General features: G+C 49.0%; 1 protein-coding gene across 4 annotated transcripts in view; it reads right to left on the reverse strand.

Annotated features, from left to right (window-relative positions):
- Window positions 1-1,109: 1,109 nt before the first annotated feature.
- Window positions 1,110-16,693, reverse strand: part of LRRK1 (leucine rich repeat kinase 1) — a 68,018-nt gene continuing 52,434 nt past the window's right edge. For 3 of the 4 annotated variants that reach the window (XM_042824320.1, XM_042824319.1, XM_042824321.1), the window contains exons 25-34: window positions 15,461-15,627; window positions 14,462-14,659; window positions 13,534-13,811; window positions 13,196-13,390; window positions 12,377-12,528; window positions 10,729-10,846; window positions 9,341-9,457; window positions 3,898-4,733; window positions 3,210-3,311; window positions 1,110-2,038 (exon numbers count right to left, since the gene is read on the reverse strand). In XM_042824320.1, the coding sequence (XP_042680254.1) occupies window positions 1,861-2,038; window positions 3,210-3,311; window positions 3,898-4,733; window positions 9,341-9,457; window positions 10,729-10,846; window positions 12,377-12,528; window positions 13,196-13,390; window positions 13,534-13,811; window positions 14,462-14,659; window positions 15,461-15,627 (2,341 nt within the window). In that variant the 3' untranslated portion in view covers window positions 1,110-1,860. Of the gene's footprint in view, window positions 2,039-3,209; window positions 3,312-3,897; window positions 4,734-9,340; window positions 9,458-10,728; window positions 10,847-12,376; window positions 12,529-13,195; window positions 13,391-13,533; window positions 13,812-14,461; window positions 14,660-15,460; window positions 15,628-16,693 lie in introns of those variants that run through there. The other variant, XM_042824322.1, reaches the window with a different exon arrangement.

Below are 16,693 nucleotides of genomic sequence, written 5' to 3' on the forward strand. Positions count from 1 at the left end.
CTTTTGGGGCGTCTCAGCAGCACGAGATGGGCCCCAGGCAGCTCCGCAGGGCTGGACAGGAGGGCAGCAGCCACTGGATCCCTTCCCCAACCCTCATCCCTCATCCCCTTCCTCATCTCCATCCTATTTCCATTCCCTTTTCCATCCTCTTCCCCTTCCCGTTTCCATCCCGATTCACTTCTCCATCCCTCAAGTCTATTCCCATCACCAGTCTATCACCACTCCCTTCCTGCTACCATCCTCATCTCATCCCCATTCCCTTCTCATCCCATCCATGTTCCTATCCCTTACCCTTCCCCATCGCAGTTGAGACACCCCCTGACAGAACTCTGCTCCATGGACACGGGTGACAGCATCTTCCAATCCCATTCACTCCCTCGTGGGTTCCTTTGGTTCTTTTCTGCAGTGCAGGTGCTGCAGTCCTGTGTCCAGCATACAGCCCAGCTGGGTGCTGCTGCCTCCTGTTTTAGGGTCTCCCCCTTAAAAAAAGGCTGAGAAGAGCCTCAGTGCCACCTTCAGCTGAAAATACACTTTTAAGTCCCAAAACTGCACTGAGTCGCCCACAGGAAGGTCAAGTGTCCACAGCAAGCTCCAGCAGCAGCCAGACACCGGGGTTATGGGAACAAGACTGCTGAGAAGCAGATTTCAGGCTCTAATCCCACACTCCCAGCCCACTGCCGCCCACTGGGACGCGCTCGCTCCCAGCAGCATCAGCTCTCTCAGCAGCTCCAGCCCCTCAGCTCCCTTTTTTCCTGGCAGCAGGACTTCCAGAGCAGCCACTTTACGATGTGTCTGGGGCAGGCGGCGGTGCTCACGTTCAGTAACAGCAGGACAAAGGCAGCTTTGTGCCCACTGAGGTGATGCTGAGGTTGGGGCTGGAGTTGCGGGGCAAAGGCCAGCCTGGGATGTAGAACATAAAGCTGTGCCCGGGGTGCTCAGGGCAATGCAGAGCCACTGTGGCTCTTCCAAGCAGTGGTTTTGCAAAGAATACACACAACCAGATGAAGCTGGAAGTCACCACCAGGTGCCAGGCATCAGAATCACGTGCTGCAAACCTGAACCCCTGCAGCAGATTGCCCACCACAAATGCCTGCGTCACAGTGCCAAGGTGGGGAGGAATCTGTTTATTTGAAGATACCCCTTTTCAGAGACAAAGTGTGTTTTAGCAGCCTGCAACAGGGATGTGAACCAGACCTCGGCCCACGCAGCCGATGCTCACACAAGTTTCTTGGAATAGAAAAACAGAAAATGTCCAAACTGTACACCTTTACACAGGGCACGGAGCCAGGCTCCTTTTACAGCGCTGTACATGCTCGGAATTAGGAAGTGCAACTCAGAGCCAATAAAGCATCCTAGGCCACTAATGAAGACAAACTAAAAGCTGCAGCGGCGGAAGCTGAGCAGATACACAGGCAAATGAAGCTTATTGTGCTCCTGCTACTCCAGAGTGTAGTTACCGAGAGAAAGAGGAGAAGAACAAAGGCAGCTTATGGGCTTCCCTGGTCACAGAGCTCTCCCTTCTCTCCCATCAGGAAGTAGCTGTCAGCCCAAGTGGCTTTGCTTTGTATCAGCTCTATTTTACAACTGACTTTGCAGGAGTGCAATTCAATAGCTCGCTCACTCCCGGAGCTGCAGCCACCTCCTGTTCTCAGCTGCAGGGAGAGTGCCGAGCACCCATATCCTGCCCCTGCTGGGCTGTCCCCAAAGCCCTGCTGGGTTCTGCTGCCAAAACCCCATGGAGCTCTTCAGCAGCAAAACAGTGGTACCCTGTGCACCCCATCCCCTCCCCGTGTGGGGATGTATGCTCAGGGGAGGATGCTTCCCTCTTCCATCAGCCCTCGGTTTCCAGTGCCACAAGCACTACCTCCTCTTCCTCATGCAAGTTTCAAGCCGTCCCAGCTCTTCGTAGGCCTGGTAGAAAACGTCAAAGTCTCTGGCACTCCAGCCCCTCCAGACAGCCAGGCACCACTCAGTGTTTTCATTCTGAAAGCAGCACACAACCATGTCCTTTGCTACGAGAGCAGCATCCACCAGTGTCCTGGGGAAGGAAGAGCAGAAAATGGCATCAGGGCGGATTGCAGCCCCACTAAGCAGCAGGACCCACTAATCCCAGAGGCACTGATTCACACAGGCTGTCCTTTCCAGCTGGTGAATCTCCTTCTATAAGCTGCAAATCCTTGAGAAGGGAGAGCATAGCAAAGGGAGGAACGAGAAACCACACTGTGGTGAAAGCAAGCAGTTCAGTGACATGGGAAAAGATTTCATAAGGGATTCCAGTGCCCAAACCTGACACTACATGCACAAGCCTGCCACGACATTCTGAAGTTGCTGATAACATCCTGATTTGCTCAATTCCTGCTGCCATCCGGGCATTTCCAGAGCAGCCTCCAGCCCAAGCGAGTGACGGGCTTGGATGGGGTGGGATGCATCAGACAGCAGTGCTGTGAGGTGAGCCAGTGGCAGCCCTAGCCCAGCCCCAATGGCTGTGGCTCTGCACCTAATTTCCCCTAATTCTTTTTAACAATTGGCTAAAATAAAGCCAACCCTACAGTCAGGAATGCCCAACTCTCAACTGACTGATAAAAATGCTCTGTGAACAAGGCGAGGGAAAGGCAGGAGCACTTTGATCTCATGCTGTGTTTGCCCAGTGGTAATAAATGGTCATTTATAATCCTTAGCGGTGCTTAACCTCCATTTGTTTGGACATAAATAGTACAATCCCAGACTGGTATTTAAGTGATCAGCAGGAGCACCCCCATCTCCCCAGCAGCTATTTATTTATCCGGACTCTCGTTTGCTGGGTGAAACCTTCTACATGAACGTGTAGAACTGCTCTCCCCTGTGCTCTCGGAGCCGTCCCCTGGCCCGTCACTGCCGACAGCACAAAGGTGCTCATTTAGAGCCAGAACTTCAACCTGATCCACATGAATGAAGCCACAGACAAGCGCTGCACTCTGCATAAATACACTACTTGTTCCTAACACAGGGCCGGAGCCTGCCAAGCTCCAGCCATCTCCTGCCAGGTGCCGGTGCCCTCCGAGTACCTGGAGGCAGCAGCAGGCAGGATCAGACTGACACTGGGCTCTGCCCATCACGTTACTGGGCACCGGGTGACTTTTGGAGACCAGGTTGTGGTCACAGCATCTCACCCTCACCTCTGCAACCCATCCCCTTGTGCCCCTGGGAGCCGGTGCCCAACTCAGCCTCACCCATAAGGAGCCAGCTCCCCAGCCTTCAGCACGGCGATCACTCGGCCCCGCTGCATGCCCGATTCCTTCTCCAGTCCAATCACGATGATATCCCCTCCTCTCCTGCAAGAGAAATGAAGGAGATTGCACACATACACTCTGCAACGGGGACTGCTGGCAGCTGAGCAAATCCCGTGTTGGATACCCATCCTCTCTGCTGCAACTCCTCCTATAGTGACAGGGATTTCTGCAGGGAAGGGGCACTGCTGTGTCACCAAGAAGTGACTGAATCTGCTGCAGTAAGAACCCCTATAGCTGGCAAATCACATTTCCAGCAGTTCTGAGCAACTCAACAGGAGGCAGCGGGACGTGCCAGCACCACATCCGAGCAAGGAAGCTGCCTGCTGTTCTTTGTTTCCTCAGTAGCCAGGGAAACTGGGTGTCGAGCTCACCATCCACTATTCCATTCTGCTGAAATCAATCTCACGAGGCCTCAGATGCAGCCATTCTGCCCATCACCAGATATCTTTAAAAAGGAGTGGAGAAATGGATGTGCTATTGTACTATGAACACAATTTCTTAGTGATGATTTTCTGGATAGCTGAGTCAAAATAAGCATGCAAAGTTCCTGAATTACCTGCAGCTAATCTCTCACTACTCAGCCCAGGAGGGATTTTGCTCAAGCCGTCCTGGTAAGCAACCCACTTACCTGGGGATCCATATGAGGTCTTTAACAGGCAGAATCTTGATGGCTTGCAGATGCTGCGAGTTGTCACCCGTAGGCACAGCATCGTGATCCGGGGAAGGCTTCAGTTCATGAAATTTGCCCGACTCCTCAAAATCTGTGGAGAGTGGAGCACTGGAAGAGCTGGTGGGTGAGCTGGGCAGGCTGGAGGGGCAGCGGGTTAACCTGTTGGGAGGTGAGGAGGAGTAGGAGGACACGGAGCAATAATCTGTGAGCGAGTCCTGGTGGTTGAGGATCTGGGTGCCAACCTCGGGGCTGTAGATGATGCTCATGTCCTCCAGCAAGTTCCCCTCTAGCGCTCCGGGGTTGACAGGAGCAGTAGCAGGAATGGCTGGGGCAGGCTGCTGGATGGCAAACATGTCTCTGAGAGGGCTGCAGTCCCCGCAGAAGTAGCGTGCACAGAGCTGGTAGGTGGCGGCGTGGTACATCACCAAGAAGTTACTCTTCTCGTCCAGACACCACACCACCTCCTCCCCATGGCACTCCGAGTTGCAGGCAATGGATGAGATGGCAGACGGCGGGCTGAAGGGCTCCAGCCTCCTGCTGATCTCCATCACGGCGCAGTCGATGACGAGGACGCCGGGCCCGTTGCTGTACCACACCTCCGTGCCGCTGTTGGTGATCTCCATGGCCCTCACCGGGTACGGGTTCTGCCGCGGGTCATCATCGGGAATGTTGAATTTGGACCTGTTGGCTGTGTGGGAGCACAGGTAGGAGCAGCTGTCTGCTGGGATGCCCTGGGCCACTGAGAACACTGCTACGAGTCCATCCGACAGACCGGCCAGCACCACGTACGAGTTCTGCAAGAAAGAGTTGGCAGATTCTCTCCAGATTCTTTACTTCTCCGCCAGACAAAAGCCTTCAATCCCCAAGGCGCTGACTGCCCGTCACAATCCTATACGTGTGCCAGTAACTTACCCCAGATCACTCAGCGATAACAGCAACATAAAAAGAAGCTGTTACACAGAAGCTGCTGCAGAGCCATACTCCTCTCACCCAGTATTACCTCTCTCTTTACTGGCAAGGGAGGATAGACAGGCCTGGCTGCCTGCCCCCAAGGTTAACAAATTCAAGCTGGAACACGTTCAGAGGCAGCCATCGTGATCCTAGGAATCCAGCTGTAGAAACCCGGCTCATATCCAGAAAGGAGTAAAGCACAGTGAAGCTATTGCTATCAGTCGAGGAGAGGAATGGAAGCAATGCAGGAGGAAATGGAAAGAGGGAGATGGCGCTTCAGCCAACGCCGGTGCACAGTGATCACTCCGCGCTCAACCGCTGCGCTCCTCCCAGGGATGTGCCCTGGGTGTGGGATCCCCCCAGTGCCAGGCACAAAAACACTGCCAGGCGCCCCAGCACACTGCAGGTAGATCACATCCTGCCCTGGGATGTGCTGGCTGCAGTGGGGACAGCCACGTCCCTGTATGGGAGCTGGCAAGAAGGCCATGGCTCAGTGCATCCCCAGCACCTCCTGCTCAGTGAGGTGGTGCAGAGGGCTGTGAAACAGACTGAGAAATGAGACTCTCGGGAATTAACTCCCCGTGACCTCAGGGCTGTACCAGAAACTCCCCATCTGTGCAGCAGATAAAACAATACCTACCTCAAAGGGCCTTTATTTCCTCCCTGTGGAGCAATAAATTCAAAAAAAAAAGAAAAAAAAAAGAAAAAAAGACCCTTTGCCCAGGGCTTACTCACTGCTGTTACAAACCAAAAGCAAATGGAACCAAAGAACACAGCAGACCTGGCATCACCCCTGGCTGCTCTGAAGCCAATGGAAACCTTCAGGGCTTGTGGCTGTGCCAGCCTCATGAGATGGGTCTGGGTCCACAGAGGCCAAAATCAGTACCTTGAGCTTCTCTCAAATACCAAGGGGCAGATAGCACAGGGATATTAGTTTAACGGATAGCGCTGTTTGCAAGGTTCATTAAAAGTCTTGGATTAAACCATTCTATCTGCACACACAGTATGAGTTAAGCCATCAGCATGCTGCACTCCTATGACTAATCCAAATCACAGCAGAATTTTACAGTAATGGGAAAAACTAGGGAAGCAAGTGGAAAGTTGTGAAATGGGACTTGGACTCCAACTCAGCCCGGTCCCAATCCTCTAACCACTAATTAAAAGAAACCCAAGTGGCCTGCAGTGCTCGGTGCCACGTCCCCACTGCCAAGTGGATCTGGTGCAAAGGTTCTTAGACATGGACCTGCCAGGGGGTTGTATCAAGAGGTTGGAACACGGCATGATGCTTTGCACGAGCTGGGTTTCAGATTTTTTTCTGCCTTTGGAAAAGAGTTCTATTATTTAAAACAGAACAAAGCAAAGCAGAACAGCTCACATCTCTCTGGTGAAAATGGTCCAATGTTTTCAGACCAAAGGACCCCGCATAGCAAGTATTTCATATTAAAAATGGAACGCCTGAAATCAAACGGTCACATTTCATTGCTCCGATGGCCTTCAGAAAATTATTGCCCAGTTTCATTATCAGGCACATTTTAAGAGGGTGAGGAGCTCCCCAGTGCTGCGGCTGCACTGCTTGAATGCAACATGGGTGTGCTAACCTGAGCTGCTGCTAGCATGGCACACAGCACTATTACAGCCTGCTCTGGGATTCTGTCTCGCTTGCTTTGTAAATGCTGGATTATCCAAGCACAGCCCTCAAAAAATATATATACATATATATTGCCATTTTCTTGATGAGTGTCAGCCACTGCAGAACAATCAGATTCCTTCTGGAGATCTGCTGGGAGGCAACCAGGCCATGGCAGGGGGTGGGATTGGGAGAACAACACTGCAGAGCTGCATCATTTATACCACCTCAGTTTTAAGGATTATGCTAGATTTTAGCCTGGCTAGCCTACAGTGGAAGCAAACCTGACAGGTACCTGATGCTTTGGGGCACTCATTGCTCACAGTCTTTGCTATCAGGATTTGCTTCATTCCAGCCACTGCCGTTATCACTTCACTTGGGAAAGGAGGAGTAAGAACTCAGATCCCGGGAAATGCCCCCTACCTGCCATCTCTGGCCTAGCAGAGACCACGAGAGGGGCACTGCCGAGGCTGCCCAGGTGCTACCAGATGTTATGGGGTGCTGGTGGGGCAGGACAGCGTGGCAAAGCCCTCAGACCCAGGCTATTGCAACAGCGACCAGAGATGGGCAGTGTGGCAGGCTCCAGAAACCTTAAGTAACTTTCTCAGAATTCATTTTCAACATTCAAGCTCAGCAAAGAGCCAACAAAAACACGCAGCAACAAAACTGCATTTGAAGCGCGCGTCCTGCCAGCAGCCCTGCTGTGCCAGCAAGGAAGGCCTTGGAGCGGGGCTGCGATGGGATGCGATGGGCAGCAGAGAGGGTGAGCTGGCTCCAGACATCCTGTCCTTGTGGCTAAAGACAGGAGCAGCTGGGACAGCCACAAGGAGCAGGTTAAAAACCCAAAATGGCCTCGGTCACCTCCTCCCTCCTTCCCACAGGCTCTGGCACTGCTGGCACTGAGCGCTGCAGCCTTTAAATGCAGCTTTTGTTTTCATGAGTTCCAGGTTGCTGCAAGAGGCTGGAGGGTTGCACCCATACACATCTCTCTCCCCCAGAAACCACACAACAAAAAAGCTCAAACTGTACAAGACTTTTCTTTGGCGGGTGAGATTTGGATTCCGGGCCCCTCTCCGCTGCCTTTAAGTTTCCATGATGCTTCCTTTGGATGAGAAACCAAGTTTTGGAAACTGTTTCTTTTGGATCAGCCTTCCCAAGGCAGTCATAAAGAATTCCCCTTCCCAGCAACATCCCTCAGCAGCTCTCTGACTGCGAGTTACCTCACATCTCACCAGCTGAAGGCTTTCTTCCCAGAGAAACGCGAGCAATTCTTTCCTCCAGCAGGCAATAATTACTGTGTGATAACTCTGATACAACTCTGTGCTGTACAGTGGGTTTGACAAGTGTAAGCTTTCCATTTTGCTTTATGGGAAGAACTGGCTGCTTCGAAAAATGGCTTAGTTTTTTGCCAGCCTGGTTTGCACATCCCCACGGCTGCTGCTCTGGCTGTTCCACTGCCAAGTTCATTCATAGAAAGGAGAGAGGAAAAAGTAAGTGCAATAAAGCAAGGAGTGCAGCAAAGGGATGTGGATTTCTGGAAGGTTGGGTAGGGTCGGGGGAGGAAGGGAGGTGTCTAGACTCAATATTACTATTGTAGAGCCTGGCATTATTTATGACATTTTCTAGGCAAGCCACAAACTGAAAATAGAAACCAGGAGACATAAAGCCACTCGTAACCCCTAAGGAATGGCTTTGCAAGCTGTGTGACAGTGGAAAAGCTGAAAAGTGAAAGACTCGTTTGACTATCCTGGACAAAACCTCAGGCAGCACGAAAAAGAAATTCACCCTACACGTCAGAAATGAAACTGCACAGTGGAGAAACGCTGCAGACATGGGAGCCAAAGAAAGCCGACAGACACAGCCTCCCGACGGGTGAAACTCGTCCCTTTGCCAACTTCAGCTCTGTGCCCTCCTTCAGTTCTCCTCACACCATGTTTGGAAGTCAAGTGGTACACCTTACACTAACCATCTGCCCTGGATGCAGACAGCAGTCTGAGCACACCAGCCAGAAATGGACAAATGTGAAAGAACACGTGGGATTAAACAGCTCTGCGGCCACCGTGAGAACTGCTCCATGTGGAGCTTTTAGCCTTAGACAGCCCGCTGGCATCTGCAAAAACTTCACGGTCACCATTAACGTTGGAGTATAATTATGTGTTTTCACTCGAGGTGCTGTAGGCAAACCGGAGGTAATTTAGCCCCAGAGCAGTTTTTATACATCCCCCAGACTTGCCCGCAATAGGCAGTAATGTCAGATTCCTCTTGCCAATAATTGGATGGTAGCAGTTTCAGAACCAGCTAGATAGCATACAACTTTTTATTAGTCATAGGTGGCAGCTCGTAGACTGCATTTATGATCTAAGCGTTCTCTTCCAAAACCAAGAAGTTTGTGTGCACAGTATTACCTACACAACAGCTGCACACGTGCCAGCAAAAGAGCAAGAGCAGGAGCCAGAGTATACCCAAGCCCTGCGTTAAGAGTTAACAAATCTCTATACTAATTACTCATTCACATCTCCTCGACTTTGCTTGATCAACCTAAACCTTGTCATGCAGTCATGTGGAAACACAGCTGGAAAACTTCCTTGTGGGGGGAATTTGATCTGTTTGGACTATTATCCCGGCACAGTTGGCCGTGCCAGCTCCGGACCCCTGACATGGGTTCATGCCCACACCTCTGCCCCTTGCTCTGCTGGCAGTGGCACCAAAAGCCAAAGACATCTTGCACCACCAAACACTGCAAACTACTTTGTTGCTGGCTGATGACGAGTGGCACAAGCCTTGGCAGCCACACACACAGCCGGATCTAGGATTCCCCCATACCTTTTTGACAACAGGAATCACCAGGAAGCAGCTGACAGCAGCAGGAGAGTCCAAACTCTTCTGCGGGGCCTTCAGAGGACACATGCCCTGCAGCCTGTACACTGAAATCTTCTGGTCCTGTGGAAGAACACATCAAATTTGATGAATTTCCATTGGTTCTCATAATTTTTACACTTTGATACCTGAATGAGATGCAACTGCTTCGCAAACAGTTTTTATTTGTATTCTTCATATGCAAAGCCTGAATTTCCCTTTGTTTTCTCTGGAGACCATCAGCCTATGGGTAGGACCCAGGGGGCTGCCTTCCCCAGAACAAGCTGTGACCCAAACCCAACCAAACTCAGAACCACAGCTGTTATAGCAGCATATCTAAACCAGCACTGGCAACCCTGACTCTGAACAAACCCTGAATTTGTCAGGACAACTGAGACACTTTTTGTGCTCTTTTGCATTCACCTGTCAGTTCAGACTAATACTGGAGTTACACCTGCTCTACACCTCTACCTAATACAGAGCACTTGCTTTGGGGAATAGCAGCACATTTAATGTGGATCAAAAAGGTGAAAACAAAATGCTTTAAGATCTCTGCATAATACTTTTTCTATACTTCTCATTATGGGAAAAATAAAAAATAATTTTAAAAAAAAGAATATTTGAACCCTGCTTTAATTTGGGTGGTCAGAAAAGCCAAATATCTTATTTAACAACATGGGAGAAAGCTATCCACCTTCACTCCATTTCAGCTTCCATACTCCAGCCATATGAATTCACCAACACAGATCACTTATTCTGCACATATGGCCTCCTCCCCCCCCACCCCGAAACTGAACTTCAGGAACATTTGTTTCATCTATTTTTTGCTTGCTTCGTGTCAGATGGTTGTGCAGAACAGGCTGACACTTAACACAGCCCTTTCTGATGGGCGGATGCAGGCTCAGAGATAAGCCAGCCATGCTCTCTCACTCTTATCTTTTCAGCAGCGGTTTTCCATGGTGAATGCTGCACTTGGGTGCCCATTTCCCACCAGATTCCAAATCCCTCCACCCTGTTTTACAACCCCGCCTATGACGCATGGTTTCTTTCACTGCTCCCCTTTATCACTCAGAGATAAGGACATTTCCCAGATGGAAACGCTGGGTGCAGATATGCCCCAACTGAGACAGTTTTCACTTCAGGCAGCCGAGCTTCCCATGACTGCTCTGAACACCAGGAGACACAACCATCCTCCGTGTGTCAGCCAAATAAGCATGCAGCACCAACACCCCGTGAGGCAGCAGGTGTCAAGTCATGCTGCTCAGGTCTGTTGTCTTAGTTCTACTGACTGCAGAAGCTGTGGGTTTGCACCCCTTGCGAGGAGAAGCACTTCAGCAGGGTGCTGATAGCCTTACCTCCGTGGCAGCCCAGAGGGCATTCTGAAATTTCAATTGGCAGCACAGCTTCATTCCGGGGCAGCTCATCCTCTCCACTTCTATCACCCCTTTTTCTGGATTCACCACAGTGTAGTTTCTGAAAAGAGCAAACAGTTGGCTGCAGCCAGCCTCCAACCTGCATAGGGCCACTTCTGGCCAAGCCACAGCGTGATGCAGACGGTGCTGCAGGGCTCTCCAAAGGGCTCTCATAAAGCAAAAGACACAAAGACATGCCAGCTCTTCCTCGGGGTGGATGTGTGATTGCTGCTGTGAAGATTTCAGCTCAGCTATCCAACTTTGCAATGGATGAAGTGGATGAGGAGCACTCCCATTGCCAGTTACTATAACTCAGCTGTGAGACGAGCAGCTCCAGCTGAAGAGCAGTAATTAATAGCTGGAAGCTCTCAGCCTCCCTCACCCATTAAGATTCTCAAGAGAATATATGCTCTTTTCCCAAGCTCACTGCCTCAGTATTATCTTGGTTCATTGCTAATTCTGGTACATAAACAGCAGATGATGATTCCTCCTCATAAGAGCAAAGATCCGTAACCTGATAAATTCTTTTATAAATACAACCTATAAATATTTTTGCAACTACAAGGATTTTGTTTGTTTTGGGTTCGGGGGAGTTTATTGGCTTTGGGTGTTTGAACAACAACTGGATATTCACAACCCCATCTGCGAGCCCAGATGTTGGACCAACTGCAGCACAGGCAATCACACATCCCGAAATCTGTCATAGAGAAGCAATTTGTTATTCAGCAGTCTCCAGCAATTGCATTGTCCGGTCAGGAAGCAGATTCCCTGAGATATATTGCTGTGAATACTTGGACAACATCCACATATTCAAACTACATCTGTGGGTCCCATGTGTTTCAGCAGGAATAGCTCTACTGCCTGCACTGAACGGCTGGCCAGGCACCACAGATAGCAAAGCAAACAGCTCAGGAACAAATCACGTACCTTTCCCATTAGGTTAATGCCTACAAATAATTAATACAAAACTCAGATCCATTTGTGAATGTTTCCAAATAAAACGAGGGCTATAAAAATCCGTAACATCCATAAAAGCAAACCTAACCAGCCACGGGTGATAGGTGGCTGAGCAAAACACCATCATCTCAGTCACAATTTAATAACACTTACAGCACATACCTAGCCAGTATGGCACACATTTTACTGGAAGCGTACACTTGGATGCACACACAGCTTCAGGCATGTGGCTAACTCCTGATGATTTCAATAGGATTTGAGCATGTGCTTAATTGCTTTGCAGAACAGAGATGGAAGTGCAGTCTCAATTAGGAAAGGTTTAGCGTTAAATGGCCTCATTAGGAAAGGCAGAACACGTCTGTTCTCATGTGCAAATGCTCCATCCTGTGTGTATGAATCATTACACTGCCCTAATCTTCTCCTCATATTAACTGAAGCAGAGTTAAGCTCATTAAATATCCTTTATAAAGCAACCACTGTTCCCAATTAAAAGAGTTTGGGAAAACAGCGTTCAGTGTATCCTTGGCATTCACTCTAATCCACTTTCACCTTCTCTACCTCCCCTCAGAGGGGTAAGTGAAGACACTGAAGGATTTTTACTTTAAAAAGAAATGGGTAATAGGAGCCATCTAACCTGGTATTTTCCTTCCCATCCCAGAAAACCACAGTGTATTCCTGTCCTTGGGAGCAGAAGAAAGAAGACTGCTTCCCACAGGGCAGCAGGTACATGAATGTTGCAAAGGTGGGATCTTTCATCTGTCCTACCACAGAAATGGCCAGCGGACGCTGTGGGGAAAGGAAAAGAGAAGGACACACATCACAAAGGCAGCTGGAGGTCCAGATGGAAGAACAGAACCATAACCATTGCTATTAAAGCTACAGAGCCAAGGACTCCTTTAATAAAATTTCCTGTGATGTACCCAGATCTGCACCAACTTCTCCTTACAAATCCCACCTCAGTGGTTCTTAGCATTCTTCTGTATCCCAGAATTTATTCAGATGTAAGATGCAAGAATTCTGGGACCTGACCCAACCTCTGCCTGTTTGTGAGTCAAGGCAACCTTTACTTGATGGCTCCAAGCCATCAACTTAATTAACGAGAAACGTAATACACCAATATCCTTTTTTTTTTTTTCATACCTAAAATCCTTTTTCTATCCCCTCATTATAATTGGAGGGGTTTTAAAGTCTTTGTAGTTACATTCACAGCATGATGCTGTAGCTGCTTCTAGAAATTATGGGTAATGTCTTGCTCAAGCGAAATCAATAGCCTAACTGCCATTGACATCAAGGGACCTGCATATCACCCCAGACGTCCCAGGCCACCAACGTGCCATTGTTTCATTCATAAAACTCTAATTTAAGCTAGTAGAAGCTCTGGGCCAAACCAGCAGGAGGGGGAAACAGGCAACTGAGCTGCAGAGCTGTATCAAGAGGAAGGGGTGTCTGGTACCTTTTCTGGCTTAGTGTCCCAGCACTCCATCATGAGTGCCTGCATCCTATACAGCTGCACCTCCTCCGGCTGACCAAGAACAGGACGGATCCCTTTTGACAGCTTCTTTGCTATCTGCAGTTGATGCTGTCCCAGCACAGGCCGCTGACCGGACAGCAGCTCATACAGCACCATTCCATAGGAGAACATGTCAACCTAGAGCCAGCAACAGAGCAAACCTCCCATGGTAAAGGCAGCATGAAAGAATACAACGGGAAAGATAGCACTGCACAGCAACACAGCAGTTAGGAGGGAATTCAGCACGAAGCCACCACCACCCGTGGACATGCCACGGTTACCTTCTCATCATAGACTATGCGAGGCCGGATCTCAGGGGCTTGATAGCCTGGTGTGCCTTCCACCCCGAGTGCTCCTTCATGGAACGACTGCCGAGAGATCCCATAGTCAGACAGCTTGATATTGATGTGCTCCTTGACATCCAAGGACCACACCAAGATATTGTCTGACTTCAGGTCGCAAAAGATGATGTTCTTCTTATGCAGGTAGGCGAGGCCAGTGACAATCTGATACGCTATTTTGTGTGTCAGCATGTGTCCCAGCGGCACAAAGGAAGACCCTGCCACAAAAGGAACAGTCTGCCTTCAGGTCTTGTAATCATAACTGCTTTTTCCCCTTTCTTTCTCTTTCAAACTCCAAAGCAATAACTGAGAATGCTTTAAAACATCACCCAGTGCCAACATTCAAAGTGTTGCCATTCATGTTGCTACACAAATCTGGCAGCTGTATTCTGAGTTTTAAAACCCTTCCAACCTCCAGACCCCTGAATCTTCTGGTGCAAATTAATGCTTAACTGAAAGTTGACACAAAGCCCAGGTGCCGAGAGGGTCAGATGGCCTCAATCTAACTCATTCTGAGTGCCATTCATTTGATAGCAACAAGAACACAGACAGTTACGGGAGAATTCAGACTGCCAGATACACATCTGTGGGGGGAAAAACACAGCACTACACAGGGAGAACTGAAGAGAGTTGCACTTCTTACTACGTAGCAGAAAAACTGAAAATCCAGTCTCCAAAGTAGTTTTCAAAACAATGAGCATCAGATTTTACACTTAGTCCCCAGAGGCACAGCTGAAGAGCAATGCCATCCCTCCCAATTTCCCTCCTTCCCTTCCGTGAATCAAGCAGTGCTTTTGGCATTATCAATCATTTGTCACTATTGTGACCCAGCTGTGAGATCTCCCAGGAGGGAGACTGTGCTTTTTACCTTTGGAGTTTTCAGATAAGACAGTGGTGAGGCTGCCCAGAGGGGCCAGCTCCAGTGCAAAGCAGAGTGGATGGATGCTGATGCCAATGAGGGAGACAATGCAGGGGTGCTGCAGCGAGTGGAGCATGCTGGCCTCCTGGCGGAACTCAGAGAAGTTCTTCATGGCATCCATGGCTCTCAGGTGTTTCAGCATGGTATCTGGCAAGACATACAAACTCCTCAGTCCCCAGCTAAAAAAAAAAGGAATGTTTATTATACCCTCTTTGGAGGGTACTAATCACTGAGAAAATGAACCCTTTTAAACTAACGTCTTCTGGGGGGGATGTTACATTGCAGACCCTTCAGAGGAAGGGGTCTTTCCTACCCTTGCCCAACTGCCCTCTCAGAAGTGGGACTCTACTGTCCTTCTGCCATGGGACATTCCAGGCTGCTCAGGCAAGTGTGCTACGTGCCAGTGGGACAGTAGCTGTCTGCTTCTTCATCTCAGGGCTTCCCTGGTACAAATGAAGAAATTGAAGCACCTTCTCCATTTCTTCTGTCCTTGGACTGAAACTCTGATGGAAATCGGGGCTCAACACCCAGCATACACAGTATGAGAGGACATCCCTGCCTGCCCAAGAAGTGGAACAGGAGGATTTCCAATTTCCTTTCTTTATGTGCTGGCATAGATGGAATAAGACTTATTAAAAGTCTTATTAAAAGGTAGACCTGCAAACCCTTAGTGCAAACCCACGCAAATACACACTTCTCATTGCCAATGACCTTCTTCTCTGACATCCTACAGTGAAAATGGTCTTAGTTTCTGTACCTTACAGGTGTTGACATGAAAGACTCCTTAAAAACACCTTCCTCCTCCACGAAAACACATCGGTTTTGCAGTTTATTTCAAAGCTGTATACAAACAGGTGCTGCCAGCACTTCAGAGAGCAAAGGCTTTTTGGTCTTAGCTTGTGATCTCAGGCTGCAAGAGTAAATCTCAGTGCTGATTCTGTACCGTACCTGCAGCTGATGTGGGAGAACCACTGCATTTTTTGATTTGAAATCTCTTCACAGCCACTGGTTTTCCTTGGTATCGTGCCCGATATATAACAGTTCCACTTCCACCCTGGCCAAGAACGTTGTTTTCATTTTCACTCCATTCCAGTTTGCTGTTTTCCAAGAACAATCTGCCAAAAAGAGATTGGGGCTTTTTAATTAAAAGACAAGCTTTAAAGTTTAAAGGCACTGTAAATTCATGTTTTCAGTATGATTGTCATCTTCACGCATCCCTCCTTAGGTTCTTGTTGTATCTGCTGAACAGACAGGATCCCCTTTTTCATCTCAAGGTACTCTGTGCTGGTTCACATATGGCTCAACAGATTCCTTGCAGAAAGAAAAGTAATGAGCAAATAAGTGAAAAAGGCTTTTTACTGGGTGCCAGCTTATCCTATGAGAACCCAATAGATCTGGAAAGCACATGAACTCCTTCTCCAAGCAGATGGCACAGCTACAGACATTTCTAACATTTATCTGTATTAATGACTTTTTTGTTTGTTTCATTTACCTCCTGTTCCGCTTCTTTCTGTTGAGGCAGGACAGGATGTTTATGAACAGCCCTACACTCCAAAACCTGATTATTTCAATCAGCTTACTGTTCCCAGGCTGTAATTCATCATTTCCCCACTCTTCCAGAACTCAAACATCTCCACTCACCTCACACCAGCCAAATAAGTCTGTAGGAGAGACCATAGTGGTTGGCCTCTGGTGATGCCAGACCAAGGTCTGGCAAATCAATCTCATCAAAATGACTACAAAAAGGGAAGCAATGGGAACACAGAAAGGCTCCAAGAGCAGCTGACAGGACACCATTTGGTCGAGGCGTCTCACAGCTCTGCTTCCAGCCCAAAGAGGTTTGAGAAATATGAACTGAAAGGGACTCTGGTCTTGTGTTCTGCCTGCCGGGGAACACGATCCATATGGAATGCAGGTAAGCAGCTAACAAATTTAAAAATGCTGCTAGAGGTAGGAAAGTGTTTCAGGTGCTCAGGATTGTCACACTACTAATCCACATGCAGTGGAATCACGCAGAAGCCTCAGCCCAATGCGAGTTCTGTAGTGGCACCTATATAAACTCACTCTCCTAAAGGTGATCTAAGCGTCAGTCTTGTGACACAGCAGCACTGCCTTTTGGTCCTGCCATAGTAAATTTCCATCCTGGTTCATACCATCTGAGGAAGACTTCAACAACAGCAG

Source organism: Centrocercus urophasianus, unplaced genomic scaffold (assembly GCF_019232065.1).
Source record: "Centrocercus urophasianus isolate 14NV4802_14NV808 unplaced genomic scaffold, USGS_Curo_1.0 seq_23, whole genome shotgun sequence".
Lineage (NCBI taxonomy): Eukaryota > Metazoa > Chordata > Aves > Galliformes > Phasianidae > Centrocercus > Centrocercus urophasianus.